The sequence below is a fragment of the Pinus tabuliformis genome, chromosome 9 (assembly GCF_031772625.1).
Source record: "Pinus tabuliformis cultivar Carrire ecotype Pingquan chromosome 9, CPIR1, whole genome shotgun sequence".
In the NCBI taxonomy this organism is placed as follows: Eukaryota; Viridiplantae; Streptophyta; class Pinopsida; order Pinales; family Pinaceae; genus Pinus; species Pinus tabuliformis.
This window is the reverse complement of record NC_142307.1, coordinates 91,317,217-91,337,037: the sequence shown is the minus strand read 5'-3', so window position 1 is coordinate 91,337,037 and position 19,821 is coordinate 91,317,217. Positions and strand designations below refer to the sequence as shown.

The following is a 19,821-nucleotide window of genomic DNA, read 5'->3' as shown; positions in this document are numbered from 1 at the left end:
ATGAAAATGCATGTCTCTAAGACCTGCCTATTCGTGAAAGGGTATTTACCTGGCTATATATACAGGACCCTCATTCTCAATTGTAATCATTCTACATCAATTCTCTTATACAATATACAGTTTACAATTACTATCCTATAATGGATGTCTCTGTTTACGAAGTATTTTAAATATTTCCGCTGTGTATACGACTTTGGGTCATTACATTGGTATCGGAGTTGTTCTATTCTTTGCTCGCTCAACCGTTGCACAAAGCTGTGTTCTCCGATCCAGGTCTTTGACCATCAAATTCATCAACATTGTTGTCGTTGAAGTGTTTCGCTACAAGAATTTGGAGTTTCTCCATTTCGCTATCAAGCATTTGGCCTTCAATAATAATAATAAAATTAATATATATATGGAGAGAAAATAAAAAGTGTATATATATATATATATATATATATATATATATATATAGAAAAAAATCAAATTCAAAAAAGGAAAGAAAGAAAATAAAATAAGTATATGTAAAGATTAAAAATAAATAAATAAATATAATATGATGTAAATTTTGAAGGAGAACATTCATATATATATAAAGGTTCTACATGATTGATAAAAAGCAATGTTGCGAACATCAGCATTGGGATAAAATTGGCAAGGGTCCGGAAAACCAAAAAATTGTAAAAATCGGGAATCGGTAAAAATCGGCAAAACATTGCCAAAATCAAGATACCATCAAAATATCGATAAAAATCGGCAAACATCGACTAGGCCAAAAAATCGTGATTTGAAGATAAAATTGGGATGTTATTGAGATGTTTGCAACATTGATAAAAAGTGCATGATAAAGTTAAGAGGGAATCTTTCCAAATATATTTAAAACTATACGTAAGAGAAGGAAGAGTAAATAATATTATCTTGATTCTTCATTAAGTGGGTTACAAGCCCGTGGTTTTAGAAACCCGTGGTAATTGCCCATGGTATTTTAAAAGTAAAAGAAAAACAAAAGGAATACAAAATCTCTTTATTTGAATGGTAAGTTTTACTTTTTACGTGAAGGGTAGATAATATTATCTTGATTCTTCATTAAGTGGTTTACAAGCCCGAGGTTTTAGAAACCCTATTTTAAAAGTAAAAGAAAAACAAAAGGAATTCAAAATCTCTTTATGTGAAGTGTAAGTTTTACTTTTTATGTGGAGAACATTAAGCGAGTCAATGTAAAATTTTCTGTTTCCCACCCCGGTTTTCAGTTTCACCTTATTTCTCCCATATAGTTAAATGCCCATTCCCATAGCCATACATTTAACAGACTGAAAAAATAAATATTGCTGAAAACACAAATTCTGGAAATTTTTCAGAGTGCTGGAAATTGCAGAAATAAAAAATCAGCAATTAAAACAGCCATAAAAACACATTTAAACTCAGTGATTTTTGGTCAACTTGACCCTGGAAAAACCCCCTACAACTCTTGGGGAAAACCAGTTAGAGAGCTCTTCTTTATTTCTGGAAAATGCCTTTTACAGAGAAAATATTTTCAGCAAAAAATCAGCAAAACAGAAATTTTTCCAGCAAGCAAAACTTATCTGTTTTCAGCCCAAACGACAATCTGAAAACTGCTGGAAGAGCTGTACGGACCGTACGGATGTACGGACTGTACGGACGTACGGATGTACGGACCGTACGGACCGTACGAACTGTACGGACGGCCGTACGGACTTGTACGGACAGCCCTCGGGAAAAGTGCAGAAAATCGCCTCCTCGATATTCGTGCTGAAAAATAATTTTTTCACTGTTTTGCTCACTAAATCTGCCTTTTTCTGCTTGTTCTTTATGCTGTTCAGATTTGCTGAAATGCTGCCTTGGTGTGTGTGCCAAACTGCTGCCTCTTTCTCCTCCTTGTCCAGAAATCTCCCTTGCTCTCTTGCTCTCCTTCTCCCAATCTGCTCATGAAAGAATGAATGATCTCTTTCTCCTTTTCCTCCCTTAACCCAACCCTAAATGACTTTTGGGTGATCCCTAAATCCAATGGCTGAAATAGATTTAGATCAATGGCTGAGATTAAATGCTCATTTAAATCTCACTTTCTATTTTTTAATTCACCCCACTTTAATAAAGACCCACTTAGTCATTTATTTCCAAAGTCACTTTTCCTTTCTAATTTTTCATTGACTTTATAAAGTCACTTTAAAATTAGACTTAGTAACTTTATCACTTAAAGTCACTTTCAAATTAGATTTAACTTTATAAAAATTATAAAGTTACTTTAGGAGAAAAATTAAATTCTTTTGGACACTTTTCCCTAGGCCAAAGATCAAAGCCTTAGGGAACCACCTGTCCTCCGGTACCAAATTTCAACACTCCCTCTTACCGAGGAAGGTGTTCATCACCACACCCATCTTGTCTCTGAAGTAGACATGCTTGCCCCGTGGTAAGGCTTTGGTAAGAATATCTGCAACCTGCTCATCAGTGGAAATATACTCAAGCTTTACAGCTCCCTTCTGAACATGGTCTCTGATGAAATGATATCTGATCCCGATATGCTTTGACCTATCATGAAATACTGGATTCTCCGTGAGTTTAATGCAACTCTGATTATCACAGTAAATCACTGAAGGTCTCAACGGCTGACCAAATAAGCCAAACAACATCTTGCGAAGCCAGATGGCCTCACAACTAGCTAGACTGGCTGCCATATACTCTGCTTCCGCTGAGCTCAGTGCTACTGACTGCTGCTTCCGGCTGAACCATGACACTACTGCTGAACCCAACCCAAAACAACACCCTGAAGTGCTCTTCCTATCAGAAGCACAACCTGCCCAATCAGAATCAGTGTATCCTGCCAATCTCACTCCATCTCCCTGCCTGTAGTCCAGACCATAATCCACTGTCCCCTGCAAGTACCGCAAAATGTGTTTTGCAGCCACCCAGTGAACCTTCCTAGGCTCACACATAAACTGACTCATCGTGTTGACTGCAAAACAGATATCTGGTCTGGTGTTGACCAAATACATCAAGGAACCAATCAGCTGCCTGTACAATGTGGGATCCACCAACTCGGAATCCGAAGCATGAAGCTTCTTCCAGTTGGTGATCATCGGTGTCGACATGGGTCTACAATCCTCCATGTGGAATCTGCTAAGGATGTCCACAATATACTTCCCCTGCCCCAGGAAGAAATGCCCCTCCTCCTGCCACACCTCCAAACCCAAAAAGTAATGCATCAAGCCGATGTCCTTCATCTCAAACTCCGCTGCAAGATCTCTCTTGCAGTGCTCTATGAGTCTCTCTGCACCTGTAATGATCAAGTCATCCACATACAGCACCAGAATGAGAGGCTCCTCACCAATCACAATAAAGTAAAGGTTCGGATCTGCCTCACTCTTTGTGAAACCCATCCCCTGCAAGTATGCATCTATCCTGGAGTACCAAGCTCTGGGAGCTTGCTTCAGGCCATAAAGGGCCTTCTTCAATCTGCACACATGGGACTCCTTCCCATGCACCTCAAAGCCTTGTGGCTGCTCAATGTACACCTCCTCCTGTATGAAGCCATTGAGAAATGCGGTCTTCACATCCATCTGGTGGATCTTCCAACCCATCTCTGCTGCTATCGATATAATGGAGCGGATCGAAGTATATCGAGCCACGGGAGCGAAGGTCTCCTCATAATCAACTCCCTCTACCTGTGAGAACCCTCTAGCCACAAACCTTGCTTTGAATTTCTCAATGCTGCCATCTGCAGCATGCTTTACCTTGTAAAGCCATCTGGAAGTAACCACGGATTTGCCCTCAGGCCTCGGCACCACCTCCCAAACATCATTCTTCATGATAGAAGAATACTCCTCCTGCATGGCCTCTCTCCAGACCTGCTGGCTAGCTGCCTCCTCATAGCTAGAAGGCTCAGAGTCAAGGATGCTGGTAACCATCGCCATATAGCTACAAAACCTCTCAGGTGGTCTACTCTCTCTGACCGGCCTCTTCGGCTCAGCAACAGATGTGGCATCTCTCAAGGTGTCCTGAAGCCACTTGGGCTTCCTCTTCCCTGAGCATGCTTCTCCCATAGGAGAATGAAACTCCTCCTCCTCATCCCCATCAGTAGTCTGAACTCCTGACTGTCTGTCTGCTGTCCTCCTGCCTGCACCTGAACCTGTAGAAGCTGAGGTACCGTGTGAACTGTCCATCAGTGGACTCCCTAGTGAACTGCTCTGTGAACTGCTCTGCATGCTGCCCGGAGCACCACCCCTCTGGCTCGGCGAGCCACTGCTCACTGATGGACCTGACATCCTCATAGATGTACCTCCGGATCCTCCTGATCCCTGCCCACTGGATCCCTGCGACTGACTCAACTGCTGCTGAGGGTCTGGCTGATCCAGATACTCTAACTCCCGTGACCTCCTAAAGGCCCTGTCCTCCTCGAACTTCACATCCCGTCTGACAACAACTTTCCTTTGTGCAGGAATGTAAATCCGAAAGGCCTTTGAGGTCTCACTGTAGCCCACAAAGATACCCTTCTCTGCGGTGGGCTCTAGTTTGGTCCTCTCCTCCTTGGGTATATAGGAGTATGTAATGCATCCAAGGATATGAAGATGACCAAGATCAGGCTTCTTCCCAAAGAAAGCCTCCTCCGGAGTCATGTGCCCCAAGGCACGATGCGGACTCCTGTTCTGCAAGTAAACAGCTGTGTTGCAGGCCTCTGCCCACAAGAACAATGGCAACCCCTGATCATATAACATGGCTTTGGCAGCCCCTATGATGGATCTGTTCTTCCTCTCCGCAACCCCGTTCTGCTGGGGGTTGTAAGGAACAGTGAACTCCCTCCTAATGCCTGCCTCTGCACAATAGTCAACAAACTCTCCAAGGGTGTACTCTCCTCCATTGTCCGACCTCAGGGACTTGATCTTTCGACCTGTCTGAGTCTCCACAAGAGCTCTGAACTCCTGAAACCGCTTGAAGACCTCACTCTTGGTCTTCAAGAAATAAATCCAGGTCCTCCTGGAGTGATCATCAATGAATAAGACATAGTACTCATATCCACTCAAGGAAACATGAGACATCCGACCGCTCACATCGGAATGAATCAAATCAAGTATCCCCGTCGCTCTGCTGTCACTGCTGGGAAAAGGGGATTTGGCAAACTTGCCCATCGCACAACCTCTGCAAGTATCATGGTGATCAGTACTGAAATCTGGCACACCTGTAGTGATCTCCCGCAATGTCCTCAAGGCTCCATGAGACATGTGCCCCATCCTGCGGTGCCAAATCTCACATAGCTCAGAACTGCTAGCTCTGCTGTCGGTACTACAGCTCAATGCCAAAGGGGGCTGGAATGCAAACTTGTACACCTTTGCATGGCGTACACCTATCACTCTAGCTGAATCAGCTGGAGAGCCCCTGGGATACATCAACACCTGTCCTTCCCTGAACAGTACCTCATATCCTCTGTCCTCCAACGCTGAGACGGATATGAGGTTCTTCCTCATCCCTGGCACATAAAGAACCTCTGACACCTTCAAGGGAGGTTTGGACTCCCTCTGAAATGTCACTGTCCCCACCCCGACTGCTCTAACAACTCTGTCATCACCTAGTACTACCTCAATATCAGTGCCACTCTCTGAAAGCTCTGAGAAGTACTCCCAGACTCCTGTCATGTGACGTGAAGCCCCACTGTCCACATACCAGATACCTGTAGATGCTCCGCTAATCGAGGGAAAAGCATGCTCCCTCTGAACCTGTGTGGCAGGTGATCCTGCACTAGAGGACTCACATGTAGTGAACGCAAACTCCCGGTCAAAACGACCTGCAAAGTCCTCAATCTCAGCTGACGCTGCCACATCCTGGGTCTTCCCCTTCTTCTTCTTCTTCTCCGGACACACAACTGCATAGTGTCCCATCTTCTGACAATTCCAACACTTCACTTTGGAATAGTCCTTTTGTGAGTTACCCTGTTTACCTTTACCTTTGCCTTTGCCTCCACCACCGCTTGTGGAAGCCTGCTTCTTCCCTTTGCCTTTCTTGCCTCCTGCCATCAGTGCTACGTCCTCATCCTGCTCAACTGGCTTGGCTGCCCCAAGCTGTCCTTTCCTGATCTCTGTCTGTATACAATCATCCCAAAACCTCTCCCATGTGGGAAGGGTCTCACGTGCACAAACCCCATCAGCAAAGTTCAACCATGAACGGGGGAGGCCATTCACTGCAATACGCACCAACTCAGTGGATGGAATGGCCTCTCCAATCGCTGCCAACTCATCTCTCACATTGGTAATCTTTGTGAGATATCCAGCTGCACTATCATTCCCCATCTTAATGTTCTTCAGCTTCTCCCATCTTCCGGTTCTCATTGGTACTCTGGTAGAGATTGGACAATGCTGTCCACATCTCATGGGCATTGCTCTTTCCTCTCACATGAGGAATGCAATGGTCTTTGATTCCGTCTAGAATCAGCCTCTTACCCTTGTTGTTCTTTCTATTATAAGCTGCCAACTGAGTAGCATCAGTAGGCACAACAACAGGGTGCTGTGCTGTATGCACCATGATATCCCAGACTTCTGCCTCCTCAAAGATACTCTGCATTCTCTCCTTCCAAACGCTGTAATTTGTATGCCCATCCAACCTATCCTCCACCCTCAATCCCAATGACATCTTGCTGTCCTAAAACTGAAAAATAGCACTGCTGTGGTAAAGATAAAACTGCTGTTTATGAAAAATCAGCTTGCTGGAATTTTCTGAGTGAAAAAATCAGCAGCTGTATTTTTTTCCTTTTGCTGTCCCAAACTGCCCTTCAGCACTCAAGCTCTGATACCATGTAAAATTTTCTGTTTCCCACCCCGGTTTTCAGTTTCACCTTATTTCTCCCATATAGTTAAATGCCCATTCCCATAGCCATACATTTAACAGACTGAAAAAATAAATATTGCTGAAAACACAAATTCTGGAAATTTTTCAGAGTGCTGGAAATTGCAGAAATAAAAAATCAGCAATTAAAACAGCCATAAAAACACATTTAAACTCAGTGATTTTTGGTCAACTTGACCCTGGAAAAACCCCCTACAACTCTTGGGGAAAACCAGTTAGAGAGCTCTTCTTTATTTCTGGAAAATGCCTTTTACAGAGAAAATATTTTCAGCAAAAAATCAGCAAAACAGAAATTTTTCCAGCAAGCAAAACTTATCTGTTTTCAGCCCAAACGACAACCTGAAAACTGCTGGAAGAGCTGTACGGACCGTACGGATGTACGGACTGTACGGACGTACGGATGTACGGACCGTACGGACTGTACGGACGGCCGTACGGACTTGTACGGACAGCCCTCGGGAAAAGTGCAGAAAATCGCCTCCTCGATATTCGTGCTGAAAAATAATTTTTTCACTGTTTTGCTCACTAAATCTGCCTTTTTCTGCTTGTTCTTTATGCTGTTCAGATTTGCTGAAATGCTGCCTTGGTGTGTGTGCCAAACTGCTGCCTCTTTCTCCTCCTTGTCCAGAAATCTCCCTTGCTCTCTTGCTCTCCTTCTCCCAATCTGCTCATGAAAGAATGAATGATCTCTTTCTCCTTTTCCTCCCTTAACCCAACCCTAAATGACTTTTGGGTGATCCCTAAATCCAATGGCTGAAATAGATTTAGATCAATGGCTGAGATTAAATGCTCATTTAAATCTCACTTTCTATTTTTTAATTCACCCCACTTTAATAAAGACCCACTTAGTCATTTATTTCCAAAGTCACTTTTCTTTTCTAATTTTTCATTGACTTTATAAAGTCACTTTAAAATTAGACTTAGTAACTTTATCACTTAAAGTCACTTTCAAATTAGATTTAACTTTATAAAAATTATAAAGTTACTTTAGGAGAAAAATTAAATTCTTTTGGACACTTTTCCCTAGGCCAAAGATCAAAGCCTTAGGGAACCACCTGTCCTCCGGTACCAAATTTCAACAGTCAAAAGTACATAAGTGAACATATATTTTATATTATACTCCAAAGAGGTGAATAGCTGCGTTTCACTAGGGTTGTAACTTTTCGAAAAGAAAAGAAAATATTATAAATAAAAGATATATAAATAGAAGTATTATATTATAAAGGGGTATTTAAAGAAAAGTTCAAGTCATAAAATTATTGAAAATATATGTAAGTACAAAGCGGGTACTATTATAAAATGTTAGGTTATCTAATTAAAGTTTAAGGAGTTATATGAAATTTACAAAATAAATACAAAGGACAATAAGATATTTAAAAGAAGCCAATTGCAACAATATTTAAATATTCTTTTTAAAGTACAAAAGGAAAAAGAGCGTAAGTATAATTATATAAAAAGAATACGAAGGAGTTTTGAAATATTAAGGATAATAGGAAGTTGGGTTAAAAGAGTTTTTAAAAAGGCACTTTTAAAGGAGGCTTGAAGTACAAAGTCCAAAGGAACTTTAAATATAATACCTTAAGTCATCTCGACAAAACAAATGGGATCAATCATTGAAAAAAAATGATGGAGCTCAATTCTAAAATGACGAAGAAAGAAAGGTTTTCCTATAATGGCCTTTCAGTTACAGATCACAGAGTAATTACATTAAAAGGAAGTATCCAAGGAAGAGAAGTTAATGTCGCCATCAGCCCAAGCAATGATAAAAATTATATCAACATCAACTTGGCAAATCAACTATTAATTCCAGAGCTAAGCATTGGTGTAAAGAAATATATTTTTGACCAAAACGAGTATAAAATTAGTGATCTATAAGTGACAATAGGTCATTATGACTACATATCTCAATTTCATGTTGTAAGGACGGATAAAAACACTGACATCATACTCGGTCAACCCTAGTTTAAGGATTTGGGTACATTCATGTTAAACATAAAGAAACAAGTTTTGACGTTTCCTTATAAAGGGAAGATGGTCATGTTTCGAGACATAACAAGTAAATCAAAATCAAAATCTTCATTAGAAGACATTAAGGATATTTCAGATTTGATGTTTCAAGATAACAAAAAAACTATATCAAAAAAGCAAAAAGAGCTTGAAGAAGTCATCTGCAGCAAAGATAGAAATTTCGCGCTTCATAGATCACCAAGAAAAGCGACTCGAACAAGTCAAGAAAGCTAACGCATCAAAAGAAAGAACTCAAGGAGCATTTATTAGAACAAGAAGAAGAAAATTTACGTTTAAAGAGCGTTAACCAAACATTAGTAGAACAAATCAAGTGTTTAAAAGACGAGAAACGTGAAGGCCAAAATGAAGTTGACTCGGAGAATGAGGAATGCTTATGTCTCAAAAATCATAATCAAAATTTGCTCAAACAGATTAAAAAACTTAAGGATGAGAAGAAGTCATTGACGAATATGTTCAAGAACTTGTCGCAAAGGAAGCATCAAAATCTCTAGATGTAGCAATCCAAACTGAAGAAACAAAGAAAAAGACCACGAATCTCGTAGTTCAGGAAAATCCAAACCCCTTTGAAGTAAAAACGTACTTAGAGGTTGTCGTTCAAACAAAGGACACCCCAAATGAAGATTCAATAGTTAAGTCAACAACAACAATGCCTGATGGAAATCAGGAAACTGTCATAAAAACATTAAATGAAGTTCAAACAAGAAAAACTCCTTATCTACATCCGAATCACAAGAGTAGACACCTTAATCAATCTACAAATCTATATCACTCAGAACATAAACAACAAACTTATGTTACAAGAATACTGAAAAGCTCAATTCAATCTATTGATAACAATTTGTTACAAAGTTCTAGTGATTAGAAGATTCCACAAAAGGTTAATCTAGGATGGTCTGATCCATTCTCAGTAAGACAATTTTATATATCACTCCAAGGATCATATCAACTTGTATCGACAAAAATGATTGTTCTGAGACGAGAAGACATTCGTAGCAGAAAAGAGATCAAGCCCTTTTGTCAACAAGCTTTAAGGACAAAGCTTTTTGAAGGAGAAGGCAATGTTATGAACATAAATTATGTAAAAATAAATAAAAATAGATAATAAACAATAATCATAATAATATAAATATAATAATAAAGAATAAGTAAATTAACTAATGGTTAGTTAGTTAATAATGAAAAGGCATGTCTTAGAGACATGCCTATTCGTGAAATGGTACTTACCTGGCTATATATACATGACCCTCATTCTCAATTGTAATAATCCTACATCAATTCTTTCTTACAATATACAATTTACAATTACTATCCTACAATGGATGTGTTTGTTTACGAAGTATTTTAAATATTTCCGCTGCGTATATCACTTTTGGTCGTTACAGACAATGGAGATTATGAAGAGATTCATAATCTCATCACTGGACTTCTGAGAAAAAACCTCTGAAAATGGAAAGTGGACCACGTATTTTCAGGTTGCAAGTCTTCTCCAACCTTTGTAGGTTATTATATATGCCTGAAAATCAGATTCTAAATTTCAATTGATCTCTTGACATATTATGAATTTGAAAAGGGGGCAAGTTCTTCACTAATATATGTGAATGTTGAGACTGTTATATCTGTTAAATCAGTCTCTTGTTTTGGATGCTGGACATGTTTCTATTTTGGTGATTAGATTGTTCGTCATATATATATATATTCCGATTGTTAGATTGCATCTGCATGCTTTGCAGATTTGTTTTGTCTTTTCTATATTAGTTCTTCTCATGCATACTATATATATATATATTCCAATTGTTAGATTGCATCTGCATGCTTTGCAGATTTGTTTTGTCTTTTCTATATTAGTTTTCTCATGCATACAGTTTATGTTGTATATGGTAGTTTGATTGTTCTTAAATCATCTTTGGATATGGGATTCGTATGCAGCCATTTTGGAGGGTTTTTCATGAAAACAGCAGCAGAGGAAGAGGTGTTGTTGGTAAGGAATTATTTTCAACTATAGTTTGCTAGGCTGCAAATATGACTAATGCTTTTATGTTATCTCTAAGGATGGAATCCTTTTAAATAATAGTCTGAGATAGTCTTGATGGTTAGCTATGAATATGCACATTTATGAATTCTTTGATTTGTTCCTCTGCAGGTGTACTTGAAGCCAATTTCATTGAGCCTGCTCATGACAAACAAGACTTTGAAAGGACTGCTGTGTTACTCAGGCTTGAGACTCGATTGAAACAAATGACAATAGAATATTGGTACATATTAACCTGATTTTTTCATTTGATGATGTAATTGCAGTCATAGGGGTGATGCTGCTGTTTATTGCATGACTGGCTGTGCATTTTTAAAAATTTATATGTCTTTGCGAATAGTTTCAGCATTATCTGAATTCAATATTACAAATACTGCATGCAAATTCAAGCAAGAAGTATTCTTGTTTTTTAACCGTTTCCAATATCAATGGGAGGCATTTTAGTTGTTGAGTGTTGCACAATGCAAGTAATTGCAAATTTTCATATTCCTTTTATTTTTTGTTTTCTCTAAATCATGCGTGGTTATGGTTTTAATATTTACTCACTTTCTCGGTTAATTGGTGAATAATAAGCTTATGCTTTTTTCAGAATATTTGCAAAATAATATGTTGTTTTTGAACTAGTGTTACTGTATACTATCCTTGCCATGGAAGCATGCTTTTCAAAAAGATGGGTTCTGGTACTGTTTGGTACCTTACTATTTGTTCCAACTGTCTGGTTTTTGTGTTTTCATTGTTCTTGAATATATTTTCACACATCGATTTGTTGTGTCCCCAAATCTAATGTTTTAAGAGGCTTTATTACTATGTCTGGTATTTAGTATTTACCTCCATTGTTGCTTGTTGTATCCCAGCAGTTTTCCAAAGAGAGGTGATAAATTACCTGTTTTCTGGGACATATTACTAATATCTTTGTAGATCATCCTGGCATGTATGCTTTCTTTCTGTTCTTGATATTAGAATTTGCATACAGCTTACCTCCAAATCTAATGTTTTAAGAGGCTTTATTACTGTCTGGTATTTACCTCCATTGTTGTTTGTTATATCCCAGCAATTTTGCAAAGAGAGGTGATAAGTTACCTGTTATTTGGGACAGATGACTAATATCTTTGTAGATCATCCTGGGATGTATGCTTTCTTTCTGTTCTTGATATCAGGATTTGCATACAGCTTACCTCCAAGATCTGCACATCAAAAGATAAGTACAATCACTATGCACAAACCTGAGGGCAACTTGAGGAAACCTCCCTGTGTCACCTCGGTGATTGTTGTCCTCACTTTAAGCTCTCTCTGCTCTGGCATAAGGTGGGGTTCTGTTAGTTCAAACTTCCAATCACTAAGCACAAACCCTAGGGAAGATTGAGGACACCACCTTCTATCACCTCGGTGGCTGTTGTCGTCACTTTAGGCTGGCCTCTGGTACAAGAGGGGATTCCCTTAGTTCGAACTTCAAATTACTAATCTGTCCTTTTATGTAGATCTAAAAATCAGATTAGTGATCTGGGTTATTTAAGATCAAAATGCAAATTTAGTGGAATTGAAGAGGACAGGTGCCTTATTCTAATGCGGCAGCAAGATGACAAATCATACTTTACATGGAATGGAGAAATCAGCAAGATCATGACCAATAAACCATACCAATTATATTAGCCAAATTATTGTGTAAATTTAAGGAAATATTCATCAAAATACATATTGACCTCCATATAATGTCTGCCAGTGTACATAATTCACCTGATACACAAATCAGGCCCCAGCTTATATCCCGACAATTATAGGGATCATGGTGGGCTGCACTTTCTCAATTCTGTATGTTACATCCCTCCAAATGCAGCTCTCTAGGAAGCTTGAGCGGCAGCTACTTAGAGTTTGGGGACAAACTGTACTTTGACCTGAGCACCAGACTATTTATCACATCCTTGCACTTAGGGCCGTCATTGAGGAAACTTGACGTTGCTCTCTATGCCCATGGAGACTTTATTCCAGAGACTCAGAGATCCATTTGGCAGCCATCATGCATTTATATGAGTTAGTCCTTGCTCATCTATACATAGCACATAGGCTATCAAATTTTTATTTAGAGTATTGTTGGTGTAAAACAGGGATGTCCCTTGTTCTCCACACAGTTTGGGATCTACAATGACAGGCTAGAGCCCTTGGAGGAGCACATATTGGGCGTTTGATCTGAATTTATGGAGGGAAGGAAATGATATATACAGATTTATAACCAAAATCAAAGATACCATGAAACTTGACTTCTATTTTTAGATGGAAAATGCTAAAACTGTATAGACGCAGAATGAAAACAAACTAGTTCGAATGGTGGTAGCTTATTTTTGAGAAGAGATGTGACGACTACGTGCCTTCGCTGAACTGTCTCTGTAATGAGCCCAATCTCGTAGGAGAAATAATATGGGTTCCACTAGCCTAATAAGTTCTTGCAGGCTAAGGTGGGGAAATTTTTTTAATAAAGGAACGTGATTCACTTAGGAAAACTTTAGAATTGCTTAAGAGGTAAAATGGGGGACATATCTTAGGCTAATGAAAAATCACTTTTATTTTTTAAAGTGAAAGTTTTCTAAATTAACTAAATGAAAAATCAAAAGGGTAAAATGATGGCAAATGTGGCCAATCAATTATAAAAAGAGAAAAATGAGTAGTCTCTCCTCATTCTAACACTTGCATTTTGAGAAAATAAACTCTTGGAAAATTTTAGGAGAGAATCTTAGGGTTTGAGAAACTCTAGCTGCCATTACTATCTTTGGTGTTGAAACTAGACACACCTTAGTTGGCTTAGGGAGTGAGATCACTTAAATTTCACCATTGCGTTATCATGGAGAGGAGGATTTGTGTTTTCTTTTGATTTTATGTTATCTTCTAATATTGTGTTTTTCATATATCATCTTTCAAGTATGAAGAACGTGTTCTTTGCTTTCATAATCTCTGGTGCACGAGTTTGTCTTGAACATGAGAACGTGGTATCTCTTCGCTGAGTTTAATGTTAACAATGGGCGTTGAGTTTTAGTGGTCCTTCTTGGTGCCTATTTATTGGTTTGTGTCTTTTGAATCAGTGATCGGAGAATCCACAGTATGAACATTTTTATACCAACGTTTCAAATCCCAAGTGGGATCCATCATCAGGGTTGAAGAATGATGATAAAAGAAGAGCAATAAGGCAGAATAAATACTAATGAGGAAGAAATTTAAGGAAGAACACACTGTCGGCTAGATTTTTTTTTTTAATTTAATATAAATTTTTTTATTCATATTAATTATTATAAATAATTAATATTTATAATAAATTAATATAATAATTTATACATTAATTAATAAAATAACTAATATATAAATTAATATAATAAAATCAATTATTGTATAATAAATAATTAATTATTATTATATAATAATAATTAATTAATATAATAATTAATATATAATTTAAGTAATATATTTTTAATTCATAATAGTAATTATAAATGATTAATATTTATAGTTAACTAATATAATAATTAACTAAATAATATATTTAAATCATACTAACTAATTAATATATTTAAATCATATTAGTAAATATAAATAATTAATATTTATAGTTAACTAATATAATAAATCAAATATTAATTAATATAAAAAACTAATATATAAATTAATATAATATTAATATAATAATAATCAATTATTATATAATTGATTATTATTATATTAATAGGGACAAGAATTAATACCATATGCTAATATCTATATAAATTAAATTAATATATTTTTAATCATATTAATTATTATAAATAATTAATATTTATAATAAATTAATATAATAATTCATATATTAATTAATAAAATAACTAATATATAAATTAATATAATACCAATACAATAATAATCAATTATTATATAGTAAATAATTAATTATTATTGTATAATAAATAATTAATTATACTTAGGTTGCTGAAATGTAACTTAGGTTCTTCTTGTTCTATACTTGTAAATTCCGCTCTTTGACTAATATTATATTGCTTGAGTATGAAATGGTATTTCTTGAGCTATGAGTGTAATTTTAAGGGACTAACATATGGTTGCTAAAAACATTTATTGTTGACTGGTGCATATCTTGAGTGCAAGACAAATTTGTTATGGTAATTTGAGGTTTGTTTATAGTTCATTGGCCTTGTTCTCGCTGGTTGAAACGAAATATCATAAAAAGTCACTTACAACAGTTTGTTGTTAAACTGTTTGTCAAAACACTCCACCGAAAAATTCAACATACTCAAAAACTAGATTGGCAGTTTGGGGTCATTTTCCAAGTTGGAATAATACAATCTTACAATGAGTCTCAAAGGTGTTTTTATCATAAAAAAGCAATGAGAAATTCTAAACATTAAAAACCTAACCCTAGGAGATGAAGTGCCAAAAGGCTTGTGGGCCTTGATGCGGTAAGTTGGAACTTGGAATGTCAACTTCTTGGGGTCGTAAATTTGCCATACAATCTCCATTTGGCGTGGTCAGTAGCCGTTGGAAAGGTCTAACTGAGAAGTACATTTTATGACTGCACTTCGCAGTCTAAGATTGGCAAGTCCTTGTTTTGCCAAAAAATGCCGCTTAGGTCTTGAAAACGACTTCAGATGTTTAGGGCCTTAATAATTGTAGAAAAGTTGCCAACATAGAATTTGTGTTGTGATCCAGTGAAATAGGTGGGTGGCCACTGATATCCATCAGGATCAATCCAGTCCCCTTACGAAGTAATGGTCTCCATTGCATTGAGTGTCTCCATTATATGGGCAATTTTTTGCTGAACTTTGTTGAAAATTTGATAGCTTCGATTAATATTTTCAATGACAAAGTGAAGGAGAAAATTCATATTTTACAAATTGACCAACTCAACCTCTCTTGGTTAAGTCGACCCAACTCTTTGAATGGGTTTGACCCCAAGGTCAAAACCCTTCTCCAAACACATGTATAAATATAAGTTTGTTGACCTCACTCTGGCATCTCATCTCATCCATCACATCGATCTGAAACAAGAAGACTAATCCACACATTCGATGGAGGAAAGAGGAAGTTTTGTTTTGTGTTGACCTACACTCTCATCTTTTGTTTAACCAATGTTGACTTGGAAAAATTTGTTTTTTACCAATGTTGACTTGGAATAATTTTCTTTTGTTTGACCAAATTTGACCAATGTTGACATGGAATAATTTGCTTCTATTTGACCAAGACCTTGACTGATCTGGGAGGCTGAATCCATTTGTGGTTCATTGACTATGTTTGATCGAATTTATATCTCTGTTCTGGCCTTGTTGACCGCTCTAAGATTTGATCGAGTTTTTATAGTGGTTTGTTGACTAAGTTTTTGATTGAATTTCGACCCTTTTTTCAGCTTCCTTAGGCCAAAATTTGGCCCCTCTATTGTAGACTTGACTTTGATAAGATTTGATTGTTTTTCTCTACTTTGACTAGTTTGAGTTGGCAATATTGAGGTTAGGAAATTGGAATCTTGTTTGGAATATTTTGGTGTACATTTGATGAACTAAATTCTCTCTCATAATGAAAGATATGTTGGGTTTTCCCTGTGTGGGTTTTGCCTTGGCTGCTAGCCTAAATTTTGGCGTCTCTTTTCTCTTATTTCATTTTTTACTGTGATCCCTATTGCTCTATTGAATAAAGTGAATGGTTGAAATTTTTCATGTATAATTAATTGCCTAATGATTGGAATGCTATAAGAACACTGATTGTATCATTTGAAGTAGTTACCAATTTGAAAAAATGTACTAGTCTTGATCTCACTAGAAAGTCAACATGGTATCAGAGCTTTGATGAATGAAAAGAGCATTGAGATCACTTTGAAGAGCATTGAGAACATTTTGAAGAGCTTTGCGCTTCTACATCTTTTGTTTTTATTGGACATCTTGTGTTGATCAGGGGTTGTCATTGATGTCAACCCAAGAAGCATTAGGGGCTACTGCGATCTTGCATGGGCATTTTGACTTGAAAACTTACTCTATTCTGAGTTAAGGATCTTCTAGATGGATTCTACTCGTCGAGATGTTTCCGTTAATATATGGCACACCAAGTAATTCTTCACGGTTGAGAGATATTCATGTTTGAAGTTAGTAACCCCAGTTAGTGTGCTAAAAACCTATGGGGTTGTGGCATGACACTCATAATTCGTTGTGGTCATTGAATAGTTAATAATTAATAATGTTTTTTTGCTCCTAAAATCCCTCCAACGTTCACTTGTTGAGGACCCTATCAACTCAAGAAGGACCCTCATATCCTCCTCTAGTAGGGATTTTGTGGCTTCAAACAGGTCATCGTGGCATTTTCACTATAATTTTTTGTTTTGTTTTGTTTTTGTTCTTTTGATTCTTAATTTAATTGTTGTTCCTTCTCTAACTTTCAGCGAAGCTCCAGAAGGTGAAATTAAAACCCATTTGAGCTGAAATCGTGATGAACCTCGTGATCGAATTTCAGATCTTGGTTCGCTATATTTTTGGAGATATGATCTGAGGATGTTAGGGTTTTTGCAGGATCCCGAATTCCATGTCAAATAGGTGACGTTGGGAAAATCATCATAACTTTCTCTCTGAGCATTGGATTCAGATTTCCTAAATAGTCACAGAAAGAGGACGGACTATAGTTTGGTGAGTAACGTTTTCGGGGCCGAAGGTCGCAACAGTGACACGTGGCACTTCATACAAGTTCGCTCTACAAAACCAATATATAATCAAGTCATCGTGGGAGATTGAGCATAACTCTTTCTTGAAGAATCCAATCTTGATCAGATTTGTGGGGTTGGAAAGAGGACTTAGAGGGCTACCACAGGACGAAATTTTAGACCTTGGAGATCCTAAATTACATAGATACAATATATTCAATATCGAGCTCCTAGAAACCAATAAAAAGCATGCATTCAAGGATCGCTGCAGTAAGGACCACACATGAACAGTCAAGGGTAAGTCTCCTACAACAAGGTATGTATGATTAGTGTTTACATTTGAAATATGAGTATCATCTCTGTCATATGTTTTTGCAGGACAACGTAAGTACATACATGGTCTCGGTTATATCATTGTCTCTATATGTCAAAATGAGTTTTGATACCACATTTCAGATGTCCTATTCTTGATACTACACATTTGATGCTACATATTCTTGATGCTACACCAAGGCTGCTAAATTTATATGATGTTGTAAGTTCATGTTACTTTTCTTGTCATAGTTGGTAGAATGGTCTTTGTTGTTGTACTTAGAACTTGGTGCATCACAGGTCTAGGGTCTATCATCAGTTTTTATTGTATATATCTTTAGGTCAGTTTTGGATATAGTCTTGCATAGAGTCCAGGCCTATATCAAGAGTGGGAGTCTTTTTCTACTGCTGCAACAAGTCAACAACAAAAGTGACAAGCACACTTCAGGTACGCATTGTAATTTTAATTTGTATTTATTCATTATTATGCACTTACATGTGTTTTGCAGGCAGAGGTAAGTTGAAGGGTATTTTGTTTTGTTTTGGGATTGGTTTTGCCGAGAAAATTTTGCATGCAGGTAGAAGAAGATTCAAGTACAATTTCAAGCAAGAATTCAAGAGCAGAATTATCAAATCAAAGGAAGCATTACAGAAGACATGACAACCATCCGTATATTGTGAAGAAGTGTCAAGGCCAAGAGTCATCATTGTAAAGTTGTAAAAGAGTTATTTGTAAAAGTGTCATCATTGGAAGAGTCATTATTGTAAAAGAGTCAATCTGCCTAGAGTCGAAAAGACATTAATGGGAGGTATAGGAGTCTTTGTTGGGATGATGTCATGGTTGGGTTGTAGGTCATAATGTGATTGTGTGTTCGGTCAAAATCATTGTAAATCATATTTTATGGTGGATTGTTGTCCGTGGTACGAGGATCCGCACTCTTGTCTCATTTCAGTCATTATAGGGTAGCAGGGAGGTGCTAGGTTGGTGCATGATGTCGCATATAGGTTGGAGCCTGTGAGCACTTTAGGGTGGTAGGTTGGTTTAGGATGTTGGGGCATCCATTCAGTTGACTACTGAAGAAACTAGGGCATTGGGGCGTCCTTCCATTGGGAGCTGGAGAAGAATGTTTTTCTAGAATTCTAGGAAGTCGTTGCTTTCTTTTTAGTTGGCGTTGAAGATTAAAGAATTTATTCGAAAAGCGTTCGGTGGTTTTTGACCCGGAGGGGGTTTTCCACATAAAATTCTTGTGTCTAATGTGTTCTTTTATTTATTGTTATTACTGCATAAACATTAATAATAATTGAAGATTAACTAATGCTCTGAAAATATTTAAAAGTACTAATTGCTAAGGAATACTGATTCACCCCCCCCTAAGTATTTCCAACAATTGGTATCAGAGCTTGGTTCCTTCAATAGTAGTCTAACAACTAGAAGGAGATCATGGAGTATACTAAGAATAGAGTTTGTAACGACCCAGCTAAATTGATCCACTATATAAAGTTCTAAACCTTATAATAAAACCAAATGTGATGAAATTTAAACAATAAATGTGTTAAGTTTTATAAATACAATTTAAATTTATAAACATATATAAGTAAATTTTATAAAATATATAATTAAACTTTATAATATATATATATTAAATTTACAAAATACATAATTGAACTTTATAATATAAATTTTATATACTATATAATGGAACTTTATGATATATATATAATTTAAATGTTATAAAGATATATGGCTGAACTTATAAATATACATATGCTAAGCGTGAAACACAACCTATGCTATAGCATACCTAAAAAAATCATTAAAGGATCCATTAAAAGGGGGCGCGTCCAACCTGCTGAAAATTTATAACAGAGCACACCTTGCCGGGAAATATCTGAGGGTTAAATTGCATGGAGGGCGTGTCAAGTAGAGGGAAGGCAGTGGCTGCAGGAAGGAGGGCGGCCACCGCCAGGC

At 37.1% G+C, this 19,821-nt stretch overlaps 1 protein-coding gene across 1 annotated transcript in view; it reads left to right on the top strand.

Annotated features, from left to right (window-relative positions):
* Positions 1–19,821, top strand: part of LOC149147248 (protein MICRORCHIDIA 7-like) — a 230,843-nt gene that overhangs the window by 129,312 nt on the left and 81,710 nt on the right. The window contains exons 14-15 of the mRNA XM_089441053.1: positions 10,786–10,837; positions 11,000–11,111. Of these exons, the coding sequence (XP_089297179.1) occupies positions 10,786–10,837; positions 11,000–11,111 (164 nt within the window). The remainder of the gene's footprint in view (positions 1–10,785; positions 10,838–10,999; positions 11,112–19,821) is intronic.